At 41.6% G+C, this 17,474-nt stretch overlaps 1 protein-coding gene across 1 annotated transcript in view; it reads right to left on the bottom strand.

Annotated features, from left to right (window-relative positions):
- Positions 1 to 17,474, bottom strand: part of LOC119272504 (acetylglutamate kinase-like) — a 31,808-nt gene that overhangs the window by 1,675 nt on the left and 12,659 nt on the right. The window contains exons 2-4 of the mRNA XM_037553976.1: positions 14,000 to 14,048; positions 8,919 to 9,015; positions 219 to 253 (exon numbers count right to left, since the gene is read on the bottom strand). Coding sequence (XP_037409873.1) covers positions 219 to 253; positions 8,919 to 9,015; positions 14,000 to 14,048 — 181 coding nt within the window. The remainder of the gene's footprint in view (positions 1 to 218; positions 254 to 8,918; positions 9,016 to 13,999; positions 14,049 to 17,474) is intronic.

Below are 17,474 nucleotides of genomic sequence, written 5' to 3'. Positions count from 1 at the left end.
CACGGGCAGTCCCACCTGCAGCCTGACTGAGAAGGAAATGCGTTGTGCGTTCGCGTCGGCACGTCCGAGTGTCGGGTGTTCGGCTCGACGTGGTAGGCTCTTCTCGGACTCTCACGCTCGCAGCTTTTCTTCTTTTTTTTTTTTTGAGAACTCACGCTCGCAGCTGGTTCCAAACAGAGCACCAGCTTGCCAGGGTAGTCGGCAGGCAGTGGCCATACCGGAATGGCACGCCTCAAAGTTTCTCACACCAACCCTGCACGAAAGCGGTAAAAAAAGAAGACTGGGCGTATTGCTCTTTTTTTTTGAGAAACACTTTTTTTTAGACAAACTCGCCCGCTTTATTCATTGTTCATAATGTTTACAGGAAGAAAATCCAGGTCTCCTGGTTGGCCCAACCACACATGACGGCCATATCCTAATGACAAAGTATATTTAGCGAGATTGTGAGCCTCGAAATTCGAGCTCCTATACTCATGAACTACTTTACATGAAATAAAAGACTCCACATGATGTAGGATTTCATGCACGATAGCTCCATATCCAGCTCCCGAGTTTCTCTGGACATCACCAACCACCTTCTTGCAATCCGATGCAATCTGAACTGTTTGAGCATAAAGATCCTCAGCCAAAGCTTGGGCCTCACGTATGGCAATCGCTTCCAAGGTGCTCGCATCCGTAATGAACTTGAGTTTTAGGGCTGAGGCCTCCAAAAAGCTGCCATCATGATCACGACATACCACCCCCACAGCACCATAGTCCTCTTCCCTGGACACTGCTGCATCCGCATTCAGTTTCACATGTCCTTCAGGCGGAGCCACCCACACAGTTGGTCTGATAATGCGTCGTTGCTTCAAAGCTCCTCCATCTCTCGTTTCAGCCATCTCCAACCCCCTCAGGTAGCGGTTTATAAACGAGCTAGTTGAGAAAGGACTGTCAAATATATCTTCATGTATTGCTCTTCTTCTTGATCGCCAGACCGCCCACAGGGTCACCACCATCCGTGTGAATTCCGTGTGTGACAACGAATCATGCATAGTGAAGATCCAGTTCTTTGCATCAAAGGACAAGTTGTCAAGCATTACCTCCACTATTTCCTCTGACCAAAGTGACCATACACTTCTAGCCATTACACAATCCATTAACGCATGCTTCCAATCATCTTGCGCCGAACAGAACGCACACACACTTGAAGTTGCCATATTCCGGTGGTGTAAAGCACCAGCTATTGGGATCGACTCATGGCATAACCTCCATAAGAACACTTTAAGTTTTGAGGGGACCTTGATGTGCCACAAGGCAGTCCAAGCTGCCTCTTCTATTGCCTCATTTGAGTGTCCTCCCACCGGCTGCAGCAACGCCTCCCCTTGTAATTTCAGTTTCAACAGTAATTTATACACTGACCTTACTGAAAAACTCCTCGTTCATCTTCTCCCCAAGCCCAATAATCATCAATTTTTGTAGTGCAGAGTGGTATTTTTAGTATTATGATGGCGTTCACAGGCAGAAAAACAGTACGCACCTTCTCTTCTATCCACCTTGCCTCAGTTGCATCAAGTAGCTCAGTCACATGTAGCGGTTTGTCAACAACCAAGCTCGCCATAGGTCTCATTAGGCCCGAACGTGGTAGCCAATTATGATCGCATATGTTGGTTTCTTCTCCAGTTCCAATCCTCCGTATCAGACCTGGTTCAAGTGCTCCTCTCCCCTCAATGATAGCTCTCCATATCTGAGATGGTTTGCCCCCCAATTCTGCCTCAAGGAAAGACGTAGTTGCAAAATACTTTGCTTGTAGGATTCTGGCACTTAAGGTGTTGGGTGACTGAATTAAGCGCCATGCTTGCCTTGCTAAAAGTGAGAGGTTAAAGAGATCAATATCTCTAAAACCAAGTCCTCCCAAACACTTGGACGCGTTGCAGGCTGTAGTACCTCGCCCGCATAGGCCGGCCCACAAACGCGGGTGCTGGCCTCCTAAAGAGAGCCCATGTATCGCTCAAGAAACTCAGCCTATTGACATGCACAGCCTGGCTTTCCATTCCCCTGAAAAATACGATATTTAGAAAATACTCCCTCCGTCCCAAAATATAAGAACTTTTTTTATATTATGCTAGTGTAAAAAACGTTTTTATATTTTGGGACAGAGGGAGTATTTATTTTGGTAATTTGTTATAATCATTTAATTCGTAATTAGTAAAAATAAAACAAAATGCATGGGCTGACAAAAAATATTCAAGTGTGTCAACCTAGATGGTTATGTATTTCATAAAAGCATTCATGTATTTTTTTTTATGTTTTGGTATGTGCAAAAATGTCATGAGTTGCAGAAAAAAAATGCTTCTTGTATTTGATTTCGAGGGTTTCGGTAAAATACCTGCGCCACTCGTTTTGTCCTAGGTTTAGAACTCACATATGCGGAATTTATATCCGTGTCTATCAAAATAAATGTTTATGTGTTTTAGAAGAAAAAACGTGCCGGTAAAACTAATATTCATATATCTTTAAGCCAAAGGTCCATGAGTTTTTAGGCCCATATGTTCCGAAACAAATGTTCTTCTGTCTTGTAACAAAATCATGTATCTACTCCTCAACACATAAATAATAAACCTGTGAAATGGAAATGCAAAAGTTGATAGGTGAAATACGAAACAATGAAAGAGATGCAACAACAGAAGATAATAAAAACAAAAACATAAAATACCGACATAAAAATAAAAGAACAAAGTATAATAAAAGACAACTTAATGTTACTGGGCAGCGGCCCATGCATGATATTTTTAGGGAAATGCATGAAAGTACATAGGCGAGAGCTTTGTGCAACTCACAGTAAGCGAGATATAGGGTTAGCAATGCATGAGCTGGTCCATTGCACAATGGATTCATGAATGGAATTTAGTATGGGATAACTCACTGTCTCAAATCCTATATACTTAAGAAGTTTATCCTCACTACTTGATTTATCTCAACATGCAGCATATACACATCAGCATCTATTGTCCAGCATGCATTCAGTTACCAAACAATGCATGCATTATCTCTTTAAAATATGGCATGTTCTCACGTTTTTCTGGGCATAGCACCCAATTCCGTTGTGTTGCCTCTGACTCTTCGTGCGCGTGGGATGCCCAAACCAAGTCTGTGGGCTCCATAGCTGCTCCCCGTTGCCCACCCAGCATCTGCTCAGCGTTTCCACTTCGCCTCTTCATTTCCTTAAAAAAATTTGCCTCTTAGTCGCAACAAATCAACCAAATCATCTTCTCCCCATCGACCCTTCCTCTTCATATTCTTTTCTTCCCCACGTTCGATCTTCTTCCTATCCTCAGTCTGGACTAATCTCATTTTGATGGCGTGTTCCTGCAATTTCGGTCTGATTTTTTTCTTATTTCCTCAACTAATTTTTGCTATTCATGTCTGCGCAGGTACAAATGTGATATGATTGTGTGCATCGCAATTGAATATCGATGTGGCTTTGTTTGCACCCGACAAATCGGCGATGCTTACATGGGTCAAGTTTAACTACGCTGCCCGTCAGGCCATAATCTTTGTCTTCGTCCTCTCTTTGGTCTTTGGGTTCGCATGAGATCAGGGGCGAAATCAGGCCTGGGGCAATTGGGGCTATAGCCCCAGGCATGGCCCAGCTAGTACACATGCATCTATTTTGTATTTTTTTCAAAATTTGGTGTTATAGAGGCCTAGCCCCAGGCCTGCTAATCCAACCCCAAGCAAGAGCGCATGGACGTGCATTTGCTTAGCCCATTCTGTCCATACCAATTGTTAAACAAAATAGAATAGCCCAACGATAAGTCCAGCTCGCCTAATCGATGAAAATCTCATCTGATTGGAAACGAATCCTGAATCACAGTTGCGTCGCATCCCCTCGTCAAAGCGGCTCGGCGCTCATCGCAGAGCAGCCCCTGCTGCGCGCCTGAGCCCTAACAATCTGATTGGCTACCTCATGTTCTGTATTCTCAGCTGCCCACTACCAAACCCAGGTAATCATCCAACAATTTATCTTTTCTAGTATATATTTTTTAGTAAATCTGTTCCTAGTATATATCATCCAACTTATTTCTACTACGTAATTACCCAATGCCCTGAACAGGTAATTCCAAAAACGCTCCCTCGGTTTCATAAGTTTTGTCGTGGTTTTAGTTAAAAGAACTGAGGGAGTGCCATCTAACTTACTTTCCCTGGTTCTTCTGTATCATGGACGAAATCAATTACTTGGTATTGTTAAATTGTACGACTTAAGTGACTTTAATTTTGTTAAACAGTACAACTTCAGTCAATTTTCTTTCATTGTCAACAGGAAATTAGAAATACAAAACGAAGCAGACTTGGTCAATTACATCCCATGTTACTACACACTTCGAGATAATGGTATATTATGTTATTATTTTCAAAAGTTATGAACAATTGACTTAGCCTATGTCCACTGTCTTGTGTAACTGAATTTTACCTTGATAGCTCCAGGTCCTTCTAGTTTTGATGAAGAAACAGTGGGATCAACTTAATCAAGCCTTCATTAGTTTAGTACCAGCTTGTGCAGCAATGCACTTTGTTAAACTATTTACATATTTATATGAAATTTCTCTTGTTTTAATAATGGAGTTCATATTTCCTACGAAATGCGAATATGTAGTGTATTTCTAGCATGCATTGATATATGTGGTATACTAATCTTAACTTTTTTTAGCCGCTTACTTGTAGCCCTAGGCTTTGAAAAATCCTGGCTCCGCCTCTGCATGAGATTCTTCCTTCATTGGGTGTCTGATCACCGGAAAGTGTGGACTTCTCTCTGTCTGGTTAGGATGGTTCATAATGGAATAAATTTCTTTCTCCAGGTCTAATCTTCATTCATGCTGGAATTTGGTTTCCACGTACGTTTACCCAAGGTTCTATGTGTACGTTTTTTACTTAGAAGCCCCTTCAAGATTTAGGGTATTGTAGATTGACTACAAGAATTACGATAGATCCACGTTTTGCCTTATTATTATTATTTGCATTTGTGGAAAGCTGGAGTCTTTTTAGGCGAACTCATACTCCAAGGAAAATCAGACGTTGCATATGTCAACGCAGGTTTCCCTTGGCAATCCATGTCTAAAGTGAACTTGAAAATCTTTTTTTTGTTATGTTCGTATATTCCCTCTCCTTTTACTTTTACTGTTTACTCCTATTTCAATTTGAAGGTGCACCTACAATTTCTTCAAGAGCACCAAGCACAACCCAAGTACTTAATAGGTACTCCCTCCGTCTCAAAATTCTTGTCTTAAATTTGTCTAGATACGGGTATATCTAGATACATTCATATCCCAAAATTCTTGTCTTAGATTTGTCTAGATACGGATGTATCGACCGGAATTTTGGGACGAAGGAAGTATTGTTTTTAAGCTATTGTAAACCTAAAGTGCAAGCCCCATGTTGTCATCATAATTGTAGATTAGCTATCTGTATGCAGAATACATACCAAGTTCCATAGTTTGTAAATTCTGATTTATAAAGGTTGCTCTCTATATAATAGAAAAGATAAGTAAGTATCTGACAACACATCCTATAGGCAAGATACAACCTAGTGACATATATAATTTCTTTGCATCACGCTTCCTTTGAAACTTTAAGACGTAAATAGCTGAGCTGTCTACTAATGATGTCTTCGGATGCTTAAAGCATATCAGATGTTTGCACATGTCTCTCTCTTGGTGGCCTGATGCTTAGGTTTTAGTTGTGTTTTTCCTCTCCTAACGTTTCTTATCTTACATAATCATAGGAGTTGTGACACCCCCGATTCAATCGTACACTAAACATACACGCAAACGTGTACGATCAAGAACAGGGACTCACGGAAAGATATCACAACACAACTCTATAAATAAAATAAGTTATACAAGCATCATATTACAAGCCAGGGGCCTCGAGGGCTCGAATACAAGAGCTCGATTATAGACGAGTCAAAGGAAGCAACAATATCTGAGTACAGACATAAGTTAAACAAGTTTGCCTTAAGAAGGCTAGCACAAACTGGGATACAAATCGAAAGAGGCGCAGGCCTCCTACCTGGGATCCTCCTAAACTACTCCTGGTCGTCGTCAGCAGGCTGCACATAGTAGTAGGCACCTCCTGAGTATTATGATGACCCACAAGTATAGGGGAATCTATCATAGTCCTTTCGATAAGTAAGAGTGTCGAACCCAAAGAGGAGCGGAAGGAAATGATAAGCGGTTTTCAGCAAGGTATTCTCTGCAAGTACTGAAATAAGTGGTAACAGATAGTTTTGTGATAAGATAGGTTGTAACGAGCAACAAGTAACAAAAGCAAATAAAGTGCAGCAAGGTGGCCCAATCCTTTTGTAGCAAAGGACAAGCCGGAACAAACTCTTATAATAGGAAAAGCGCTCCCGAGGACACATGGGAATATCGTCAAGCTAGTTTTCATCACGTTCATATGATTCGCGTTCGATACTTTGATAATTTGATATGTGGGTGGGCCGGTGCTTGGGTGATGTTCTTACTTGAACAAGCATCCCACTTATGATTAACCTTTATTGCAAGCATCCGCAACTACAACAAAAGTATTAAGGTAAACATAACCATAGCATGAAACATATGGATCCAAATCAGCCCCTTACGAAGCAACGCATAAACTATGGTTTAAGCTTCTGTCACTCTAGCAACCCACCATCTACTTATTACTTCCCAATGCCTTCCTCTAGGCCCAAATAATGGTGAAGTGTTATGTAGTCGACGTTCACATAACACCACTAGAGGCTAGACAACATACATCTTATCAAAATATCAAATGAATACCAAATTCACATGACTACTCATAGCAAGACTTCTCCCTTGTCCTCAGGAATGAACGTAATTACTCACAAAGCATATTCATGTTCATAGTCAGATGGGTAATAATATGCATATAGGATCTGAACATATGATCTTCCACCAATTAAACCAACTAGCATCAACTACAAGGAGTAATCAACACTACTAGCAACCTACTAGCACCAATCCCGGACTTTGAGACAAGAATTGGATGCAAGAGATGAACTAGGGTTTGGAGATGAGATGGTGCTGGTGAAGATGTTGATGGAGATTGCCCTCTCCCGATGAGAGGAGCGTTGGTGATGACGATGGTGATGATTTCCCCCTCCCGGAGGGAAGTATCCCCAGCAGAACAGCTCTGCCGGAGCTCTAGATTGGATCCGCCAAGGTTCTGCCTCGTGGCGGCGGAGTCTCGTCCCGAAAAGTTTCTTCTTATTTTTTTCTCATCGAAAGACCTCATATAGGAGAAGATGGGCGTCGGAGAGCCACCAGGGGGCCCACGAGGTAGGGGGCGTGCCCTAGGGGGGGCGCCCCCACCCTCGTGAGCAGGGTGTGGGCCCCTAGCCTTCATCTTTGACGAGGATTTTTCTTTATTTATTTTAAGACGTTCCGTGGAGTTTCAGGACTTTTGGAGTTGCGCAGAATAGGTCTCTAATAGTTGCTCCTTTTCCAGCCCAGAATTCTAGCTGCCAGCATTCTCCCTCCTTATGTAAACCTTGTAAAATAAGAGAGAATAGCCATAAGTATTGTGAAATAAAGTGAAATAACAATCCATAATGCGATAAATATCGATATAAAAGCATGATGCAAAATGGACGTATCAACTCCCCCAAGCTTAGACCTCGCTTGTCCTCAAGCGAAAAGCCGATAACAATAAATATGTCCTCATGTTTAGAGGTAGAGGCGTCGATAAAAATAAAATACGGACATGAAGGCATCATGATTATTCTCATAACAGCAACATATATAGATTTTGTCATATGATTACTTACGCTCAAGTGATGATCTATTCACAATGCAAAAGTATAAATCATAAACCTTATTGGGCTCCGACAAACTATAATCTCAGTCATTGAAGCAATTGCAATTTATCATAACATCGGAAAGAGTCTATGTCAGAGCTAAAAAGCAAGTCCACATACTCAGCTATCATTTAGTCCTCCATAATTGCTAACACTCACGCGATACTTGTGGTTACGGAGTTTTAATCAGACACAGAGAAAGATAGGGGCTTATAGTTTTGCCCCACAACCTTTTACCTCAAGGGTAATGTCAACAATAATGGTTCATGCTCCCCTACATCCAATTAGATATATATATCATGTTCTTTCCAACATGCTGAGCTTGCCAAAGGATAAAATGAAAAAGAAAAGGTGAAGATCACCATGACTCTTGCATAAGGTAGAAGATAATAATAAAGGATAGGCCCTTCGCAGAGGTAAGCAGAGGTTGCCATGCGCTTTTAGGGTTGGATATATAAAATCTTAATGCGAAAGAATGTCACTTTATATTGCCCCTTGTGATATGAACCTTTATTATGCAGTCCGTCGCTTTTATTAGCCAAGCATCGTTGTCACCATTGTTGTCACCATTAGCCAAGCATCGTTGTCACCATTGTTGGAGGAGGGAGACGACATGATGCCTAGCCTGGAAAACCATGACAGAAAACAGCTCGAAACAAGAACAGAGGAGGTTTGCGTGATACGGGAGTCAAAACCTTCGGAAGAATATATAATGAATTTTTACCGACCAAAATACGTAACGTGCAAGAAAACGGAGTCCGGAAGGCACACGAGGTGCTCACGAGGTAGGGGGCGCGCCCAGGGGGGTAGGGCGCGTCCACCACCCTCGTGGGGCCCTCGTGTCCTTCCCGAACTGCTACTTATTTTTCTATTTTTCTAAATATTCCAAAACGGAGAAATATTGCCTTAAAAATTGTTTTGGAGTCGGTTTACTTACCGTACCACATACCTATTCCTTTTCGGAGTCTGAAACGTTCCGGAAAGTGTCTCTTATGTATTCCTCTGGGGTTACGGTTTCAATAATATTGGTTTCAACATTTATGGGGTTACCTGAGATATAGTGTTTGATTCTTTGACCGTTTACCACGGATTTGTGCCTTCGAAGTTGTTGATCTTTATGGCACCGGAACGATAGAACTCTTCGATAACATAGGGGCCTTCCCATTTAGAGAGAAGTTTGCCTGCAAAAAATCTTAAACGAGAGTTGTATAGCAATACATAATCACCTACATTAAACTGACGCTTTTGTATCCTTTTGTCATGCCATCTTTTAACTTTTTCTTTAAACAACTTGGCATTTTCATAAGCTTGGGTTCTCCATTCATCAAGTGAGCTAATATCAAATAACCTATTTTCACCGGCAAGTTTAAAATCATAGTTGAGCTCTTTAATAGCCCAATATGCCTTATGTTCTAGTTCGAGAGGTAAGTGACATGCTTTTCCATAAAACATTTTATACGGAGACATACCCATAGGATTATTGTATGCAGTTCTATAAGCCCATAATGCATCATCAAGTTTTTGGACCAATTCTTTCTAGACCTATTAACAGTCTTTTGCAAAATTAATGTGAGCTCTCTATTGCTCAACTCTACTTGACCACTAGACTGTGGGTGATAAGGAGATGCAATTCTATGATTAACATCATATTTAGCAAGCATTTTACGGAAAGCACCATGAATAAAGTGTGAACCACCATCAGTCATTAAATATCTAGGGACTCCAAACCTCGGGAAAATAACTTCCTTAAGCATTTTAATAGAAGTGTTATGATCAGCACTACTAGTTGGAATAGCTTCTACCCACTTAGTAACATAATCAACAGCAACTAAAATATGTGTGTATCCATTAAAGGCAGGAAAAGGTCCCATATAATCAAAGCCCCAAACATCAAACGGTTCAATAACAAGTGAATAATTCATAGGCATTTCTTGACGTCTACTAATATTACCAATTCTTTGACATTCATCAGAAGACAAGACAAACTTACGGGCATCCTTGAAGAGAGTAGGCCAATAAAAACCAGATTGCAATACCTTATGTGCAATTCTATCTCCAGCGTGGTGTCCTCCATAAGACTCGGAGTGACACTTGCGCAGGATCTGTTCCTGTTCATGCTCAGGTACACAACGTCTAATAACACCATCTACTCCTTCTTTATAAAGATGTGGGTCATCCCAAAAGTAATGTCTTAAATCATAGAAAAACTTTTTCTTTTGCTGGTATGTGAAGCTAGGTGGTATGAACTTAGCAACAATATAATTAGCATAATCAGCATACCATGGAGTACTACGAGAAGTACTTATAACATTTAATTGTTCATTGGAAAAGTTATCATTAATAGGTAGTGGGTCATCAAGAATATTTTCTAACCTAGACAAGTTATCTGCAACGGGGTTCTCAGCTCCCTTTCTATCAACAATATGCAAATCAAATTCTTGTAGCAAGAGAACCCATCTAATAAGTCTAGGTTTAGCATCTTTCTTTTCCATAAGATATTTAATAGCAGCATGATCAATTTGAATAGTTACTTTAGAATCAACAATATAAGATCTGAACTTATCACAAGCAAATACAACTGCTAAGAGTTCTTTTTCAGTAGTAGCATAATTTCTTTGAGCATTGTCTAGGGTCTTACTAGCAGAATGAATAACATTTAATTTCTTATCAACTCTTTGCCCTAGAACAACACCTATAGTATAATCACTAGCATCACACATAATTTCAAAGGGTAGGTTCCAATCAGGTGGTTGAACAACAGGTGCAGAGACTAATGCTTTCTTAAGTATTTCAAATGCTTCTACACAATCATCATCAAAGACAAATGGTATATATTTTTGCAATAAATTAGTCAGAGGCCGAGAAATTTTGGAGAAGTCCTTAATGAACCTCCTGTAAAATCCGGCGTGACCAAGGAAAATTCTTATACCTTTGATGTCCTTGGGACATGGCATCTTTTCAATCGCATCAACCTTGGCTTTATCAACTTCAATACCTCTTTCAGAAACTTTGTGCCCCAAGACAATACCTTCATTAACCATAAAGTGGCACTTTTCCCAATTCAAGACAAGATTAGTTTCTTCACATCTCTGCAAAACTCGATCAAGATTGCTCAAGCAATCATCAAAAGAGGAACCATAGACGGAAAAGTCATCCATGAAAACCTCACAAATCTTTTCACAAAAGTCAGAGAATATAGCCATCATGCATCTTTGAAAGGTAGCAGGTGCATTACATAAACCAAAAGGCATACGTCTATAAGCAAAAGTACCAAACGGGCATGTAAAAGTAGTCTTTAATTGATCTCTAGTCGACACGGGTATTTGAGAGAAACCAGAATAACCATCTAGAAAGCAATAGTGTGTATGTTTGCATAATATTTCTAGCATTTGATCAATAAAAGGTAAAGGGTAATGATCTTTCTTAGTAGCTTTATTTAATTTGCGGAAATCAATTACCATCCTATAACCTGTGATAATTCTTTGTGGAATCAATTCATCTTTATCATTAGGAACAACAGTAATACCTCCCTTCTTAGGGACACAATGGACATGACTTACCCACTCACTGTCAGCAACGGGATAGATTATACCTGCCTCCAGAAGCTTTAGTATTTCTTTTCTTACCACTTCTTTCATTTTAGGATTCAGACGTCGTTGAGGATCACAAACTGGTTTGGCATCTGCTTCCAAATTTCTTTTATGTTGACATAGTGGGACTAATGCCCTTAAGACAATCAAGAGTATATCCAATAGCAGCACGATGCTTTTTCAGAGTTTTCAATAATCTTTCTTCTTCATGCTCTGAAAGGTTAGCACTAATAATAACAGGATATATCTTCTTTTCATCAAGATAAGCATATTTAGATTATCAGGCAAAGGTTTAAGCTCAAACGCGGGATCACCCTTGGGTGGTGGAGGATCCCCTAAGATTTCAATAGGCAAGTTGTGATGCAAAATAGGTTCCTGTTTAAAGAATACTTCATCTATTTCCCTTCTTTCATTCATGAACATATCATTTTCATGGTCTAGCAAATAGTGTTCTAAAGGATCACTAGGAGGTACGGCAATAGAAGCAAGACCAATAATTTCATCCTTACTAGGTAATTCTTCCTCATGATGTTGTTTACTAAATTTAGAGAAATTAAACTCATGAACCATATCATCCAAACCAACAGTAACAACATTCTTTGTGCAATCTATGGTAGCATTGACAGTATTTAAGAAGGGTCTACCAAATATAATGGGACAAAAGCTATCTTGTGGAGAAGTAAGAACAAGAAAATCAGCAGGATATTTAGTTTTCCCACACAAGACTTCAACATCTCTAACAATTCCAATTGGTGAAATGGTATCTCTATTGGCAAGTTTAATTGTGACATCAATACCTTCTAACTCAGCAGGTGCAATTTCATTCTTAATTTCTTCGTATAAAGTATGCGGTATAACACTAGCACTTGCACCCATATCACATAAGCCATGATAACAATGATCTCCTATTTTAACAGAAATAACAGGCATGCCTACCACAGGTCTATGTTTATCTTTAGCACAAGGTTTAGCAATTCTAGCAGTTACACCTTCGAACTGAATAACATGCCCATCAATATTATCAGACAAGAGATCTTTAACAATAGCAATATTAGGTTCTACTTTAACTTTCTCAGGAGGTGTATAAGTTCTAATATTGCTTTTACGAACAACAGTTGAAGCTTTAGCATGATCCTTTATTCTAACAGGGAAAGGTGGTTTCTCAATATAAGAAGTAGGAACAATAGGATCATTATAAGTGACAGTCTTTTCTTCAACTTTAATAGGTGCGGCTACTTTTACTTCTATGGGAGGATGATATTTAAACCACTTCTCCTTAGGGAGATCAACATAAGTAGCAAAAGATTCACAGAAAGAAGCAACTATCTCAGAGTCAAGTCCATATTTAGTGCTAAACTTATGGAAAATATCAGTATCCATAAAAGATTTAACACAATCAAACTTAGGTGTCATACCTGACTCCTTACCTTCATCGATGTCCCAATCTTCAGAGTTGTGTTTAATTCTATCTAATAAATTCCATCTGAATCCAGTAGTCTTCATCATAAAAGAGCCAGCACAAGAAGTATCGAGCATGGTGCAATTGTTATCAGAAAGCCGAGCATATAAATTTTGAATAATCATTTCTCTTGAGAGCTCATGATTGGGGCATGAATATAACATTGATTTAAGCCTCCCCCAAGATTGAGCGATGCTTTCTCCTTCGCGAGGCCAGAAATTATATATATAATTGCGATCACGATGAACAAGATGCATAGGGTAATACTTTCGATGAAATTCCAGCTTCAATCTTTTATAGTCCCATGATCTCATATCATCACATAGCCTATACCATATCAATGCATCTCCCCTCAAAGATAAAGGGAAGACCTTCTTCTTAGCAACATCATCGGGTATACCTGCAAGCTTAAATAATCCACAAACTTCATCCACATATATTAAGTGCTCATCAGGATGCTTTGTTCCATCTCCTGTAAAAGGGTTATCTAGCAGTTTTTCCATCATACCCGAAGGAAATTCAAAAGGAGTTTCATTTTCAATAGGTTCAGTAGGTTGAGGAGCAGCTCTTTGCTCTACTGTACGGGGTGAAGATACCCCGAACAAGCCCCTCAGAGAATTACTTTCCATAGTAACAAGTGACAGTAAATTTCAGCACACTATATAAATTTTTCCTTACCAAATTCCACCTACCAAAGGCGCTACACTCCCCGGCAACGGCGCCAGAGAAGAGTCTTGATGACCCACAAGTATAGGGGAATCTATCATAGTCCTTTCGATAAGTAAGAGTGTCGAACCCAACGACGAGCAGAAGGAAATGATAAGCGGTTTTCAGCAAGGTATTCTCTGCAAGTACTGACATAAGTGGTAACAGATAGTTTTGTGATAAGATAGGTTGTAACGAGCAACAAGTAACAAAAGCAAATAAAGTGCAGCAAGGTGGCCCAATCCTTTTGTAGCAAAGGACAAGCCGGAACAAACTCTTATAATAGGAAAAGCGCTCCCGAGGACACATGGGAATATCGTCAAGCTAGTTTTCATCACGTTCATATGATTCGCGTTCGATACTTTGATAATTTGATATGTGGGTGGGCCGGTGCTTGGGTGCTGTTCTTACTTGAACAAGCATCCCACTTATGATTAACCTCTATTGCAAGCATCCGCAACTACAACAAAAGTATTAAGGTAAACCTAACCATAGCATGAAACATATGGATCCAAATCAGCCCCTTACGAAGCAACGCATAAACTATGGTTTAAGCTTCTGTCACTCTAGCAACCCATCATCTACTTATTACTTCCCAATGCCTTCCTCTAGGCCCAAATAATGGTGAAGTGTTATGTAGTCGACGTTCACATAACACCACTAGAGGCTAGACAACATACATCTTATCAAAATATCAAATGAATACCAAATTCACATGACTACTCATAGCAAGACTTCTCCCTTGTCCTCAGGAATGAACGTAATTTCTCACAAAGCATATTCATGTTCATAGTCAGATGGGTAATAATATGCATATAGGATCTGAACATATGATCTTCCACCAATTAAACCAACTAGCATCAACTACAAGGAGTAATCAACACTACTAGCAACCTACTAGCACCAATCCCGGACTTTGAGACAAGAATTGGATGCAAGAGATGAACTAGGGTTTGGAGATGAGATGGTGCTGGTGAAGATGTTGATGGAGATTGCCCTCTCCCGATGAGAGGAGCGTTGGTGATGACGATGGTGATGATTTCCCCCTCCCGGAGGGAAATATCCCCGTCAGAACAGCTCTGTCGGAGCTCTAGATTGGATCCGCCAAGGTTCCGCCTCGTGGCGGCGGAGTCTCGTCCCGAAAAGTTTCTTCTTATTTTTTTCTCATCGAAAGACCTCATATAGGAGAAGATGGGCATCGGAGAGCCACCAGGGGGCCCATGAGGTAGGGGGCGCATCCTAGGGGGGGCGCCCCCCACCCTCGTGAGTAGGGTGTGGGCCCCCTGGCCTTCATCTTTGACGAGGATTTTTCTTTCTTTATTTTAAGACGTTCCGTGGAGTTTCGGGACTTTTGGAGTTGCACAAAATAGGTCTCTAATAGTTGCTCCTTTTCCAGCCTACAATTCCAGCTGCCGGCATTCTCCCTCCTTATGTAAACCTTGTAAAATAAGAGAGAATAGCCATAAGTATTGTGACATAAAGTGAAATAACAGTCCATAATGCGATAAATATCGATATAAAAGCATGATGCAAAATGGACGTATCATAGTAGTAGTCGTCATCGACAGTGGCGTCTGGCTCCTGGGCGCCATCGTCTGGTCGCAACAATCGAGTGTAGAAAGGGGGAAAAGGGGGAGCAAAGCAACCGTGAGTACTCATCCAAAGTACTCGTAAGCAAGGAGCTACACTACATATGTATGCATTGGTATCAAATGGAATGAGGGTATCATATGTGGACTGAACTGTAGAATGCCGGAATAAGAGGGGGATAGCTAGTCCTATCGAAGACTAGGCTTCTGGCCACCTCCATCTTGCAGCATGTAGAAGAGAGTAGATGGTAAGTTCGCCAAGTATCATCGCATAGCATAATCCTAACCGATGATCCTCCCCTCGTCACCCTGTGAGAGAGCGATCGCCGGTTGTATCTGGCACTTGGAAGGTGTGTTTTAATAAGTATCCGGTTCTAATTGTCATAAGGTCAAGGTACAACTCCAAGTCGTCCTGTTACCGAAGATCACGGCTATTCGAATAGATTAACTTCCCTGTAGGGGTGCACCACATTTCCCAACACGCTCGATCCCCTTTGTTCGGACACACTTGTCGGCATCATGCCCAGCCTCGGAAGATCAACATGTCGCAGCCCTACCTAGGCACAACAAAGAGGTCAGCACGCCGGTCTAAATCCTATGGCGCAGGGGTCTGGGCCCATCGCCCATTGCACACCTGCACGTTGCGTACGTGGCCGGTGAGCAGACCTAGCAACCTCCATTACAAAGGAGTTACGTTACGCGGTCCAACCCGGCGCGCGCCGCTCAGTCGCTGACGTCACGAAGGCTTCGGCTGATACCACGACGTCGAGTGCCCATAACTGTTCCCGCGTAGTTGGTTAGTGCGTATAGGCCAGTAGCCAGACTCAGATCAAATACCAAGATCTCGTTAAGCGTGTTATCTTGAAGTCACCAGAAACGCCGACCAGGGCCAGGCCCACCTCTCATCTGGGTGGTCTCAACCTGCCCTGTCGCTCCGCCACAAAGATCCACACAGAGGGCCGTCGGGAAAGTATGTCCTTCCAGCCCCCAATTCGTGAATCAACCGCAGGTACTCAACGAGCCGACCCGACTTTAGTCACAACATATATATGTGTAGTAGGTACGGTATATACACGTGATCAACACCCGACGTGATCACAGCCCGATAGTATAGCATGGCAGACAGATAAGAATGTAGGGCCACTGATGATAATCTAGCATCCTATACTAAGCATTTAGGATTGCAGGTAAGGTATCAACAGTTGTAGCAACAATGACAAGCTATGCATCAGAATAGGATTAACAGAAAGCAGTAACAGGCTACACTACTCTAATGCAAGCAGTATAGAGGAGAGTAGGCGATATCTGGTGATCAAGGGGGGGCTTGCCTGGTTGCTCTGGCAAGAGAGAGGGGTCGTCAACACCGTAGTCGTACTGGGTAGCAGCGGCGTCGGTCTCGGTGTCTAGCGAGAGAAGAGGGGGGAAGAAACAATAAATATTAAGCAAATAGATGCATAGCGATGCATGACATGACAAGTAGCGGTGCTAGGGGTGCCCTAACGCGGTAAGAGGTGGTACCAGTGAAGGGGGGAAACATCCGGGAAAATATCCCCGGTATTTCACGTTTTCAGATAGATGAACCGGAGGGGAAAGTTGCGTGTTCGCTATGCTAGGGATGCATGGCGAACGAACAGGCTGCATATCCGGATTCGTCTCGTCGTTCTGAGCAACTTTCATGTACAAAGTTTTTTCATCCAAGTTATGGTTTATTTTATATTAATTTTTTAAATATTTAAATCATTTTAAGGATTTATTTAATTATTTAAATCAACATTATCCAGAATAGTGTTTGCTGACGTCAGCATGATGTCAGCATGACATCAGCAGTTGACCTGGTCAACCTGACAGGTGGGTCCCACCCGTCATAGACTCTTTAGTTAATTAACATTGTTAATTAGGTTAATTAATCATAATTAGTTAATTTAATCAAAATTAATTAAGTTAATTAATTAGTTAATTAATTAATTAATTAATTTTATTATTTATTTATTTATTTTATTTTTATTTATCATTTTCGTTCTGGGGCACGGGCCCACTAGTCAGTGGCTCTAGGGGCTTAGCAGGCGCCGGGTTCGCGAACGGGCGCGGGTGCCAGGAGCGGGCGCCCGACAGGGGCGAGATCGGGCGCGGCGGGGGCTAGTCCGGCCGCCGGCGGCGAAGCAGCAGCAACGCCGGCGAGGCGGGGCAGCGCGCGCGGGGCGAGCGGTGGTGGCGGTTGGAGCCGGCGGACGCGGGAGTAGGGGAGCGGAGCGGGGTGCGCTGCAGCAGGGAGGTGGCGGTGCAGCGCGGGGTTGGCG

Source organism: Triticum dicoccoides, chromosome 3A (genome assembly GCF_002162155.2).
Source record: "Triticum dicoccoides isolate Atlit2015 ecotype Zavitan chromosome 3A, WEW_v2.0, whole genome shotgun sequence".
NCBI lineage: Eukaryota > Viridiplantae > Streptophyta > Magnoliopsida > Poales > Poaceae > Triticum > Triticum dicoccoides.
Note: the sequence above shows the minus strand (reverse complement) of the source record. Positions and strands in the feature narration are given on the sequence as shown.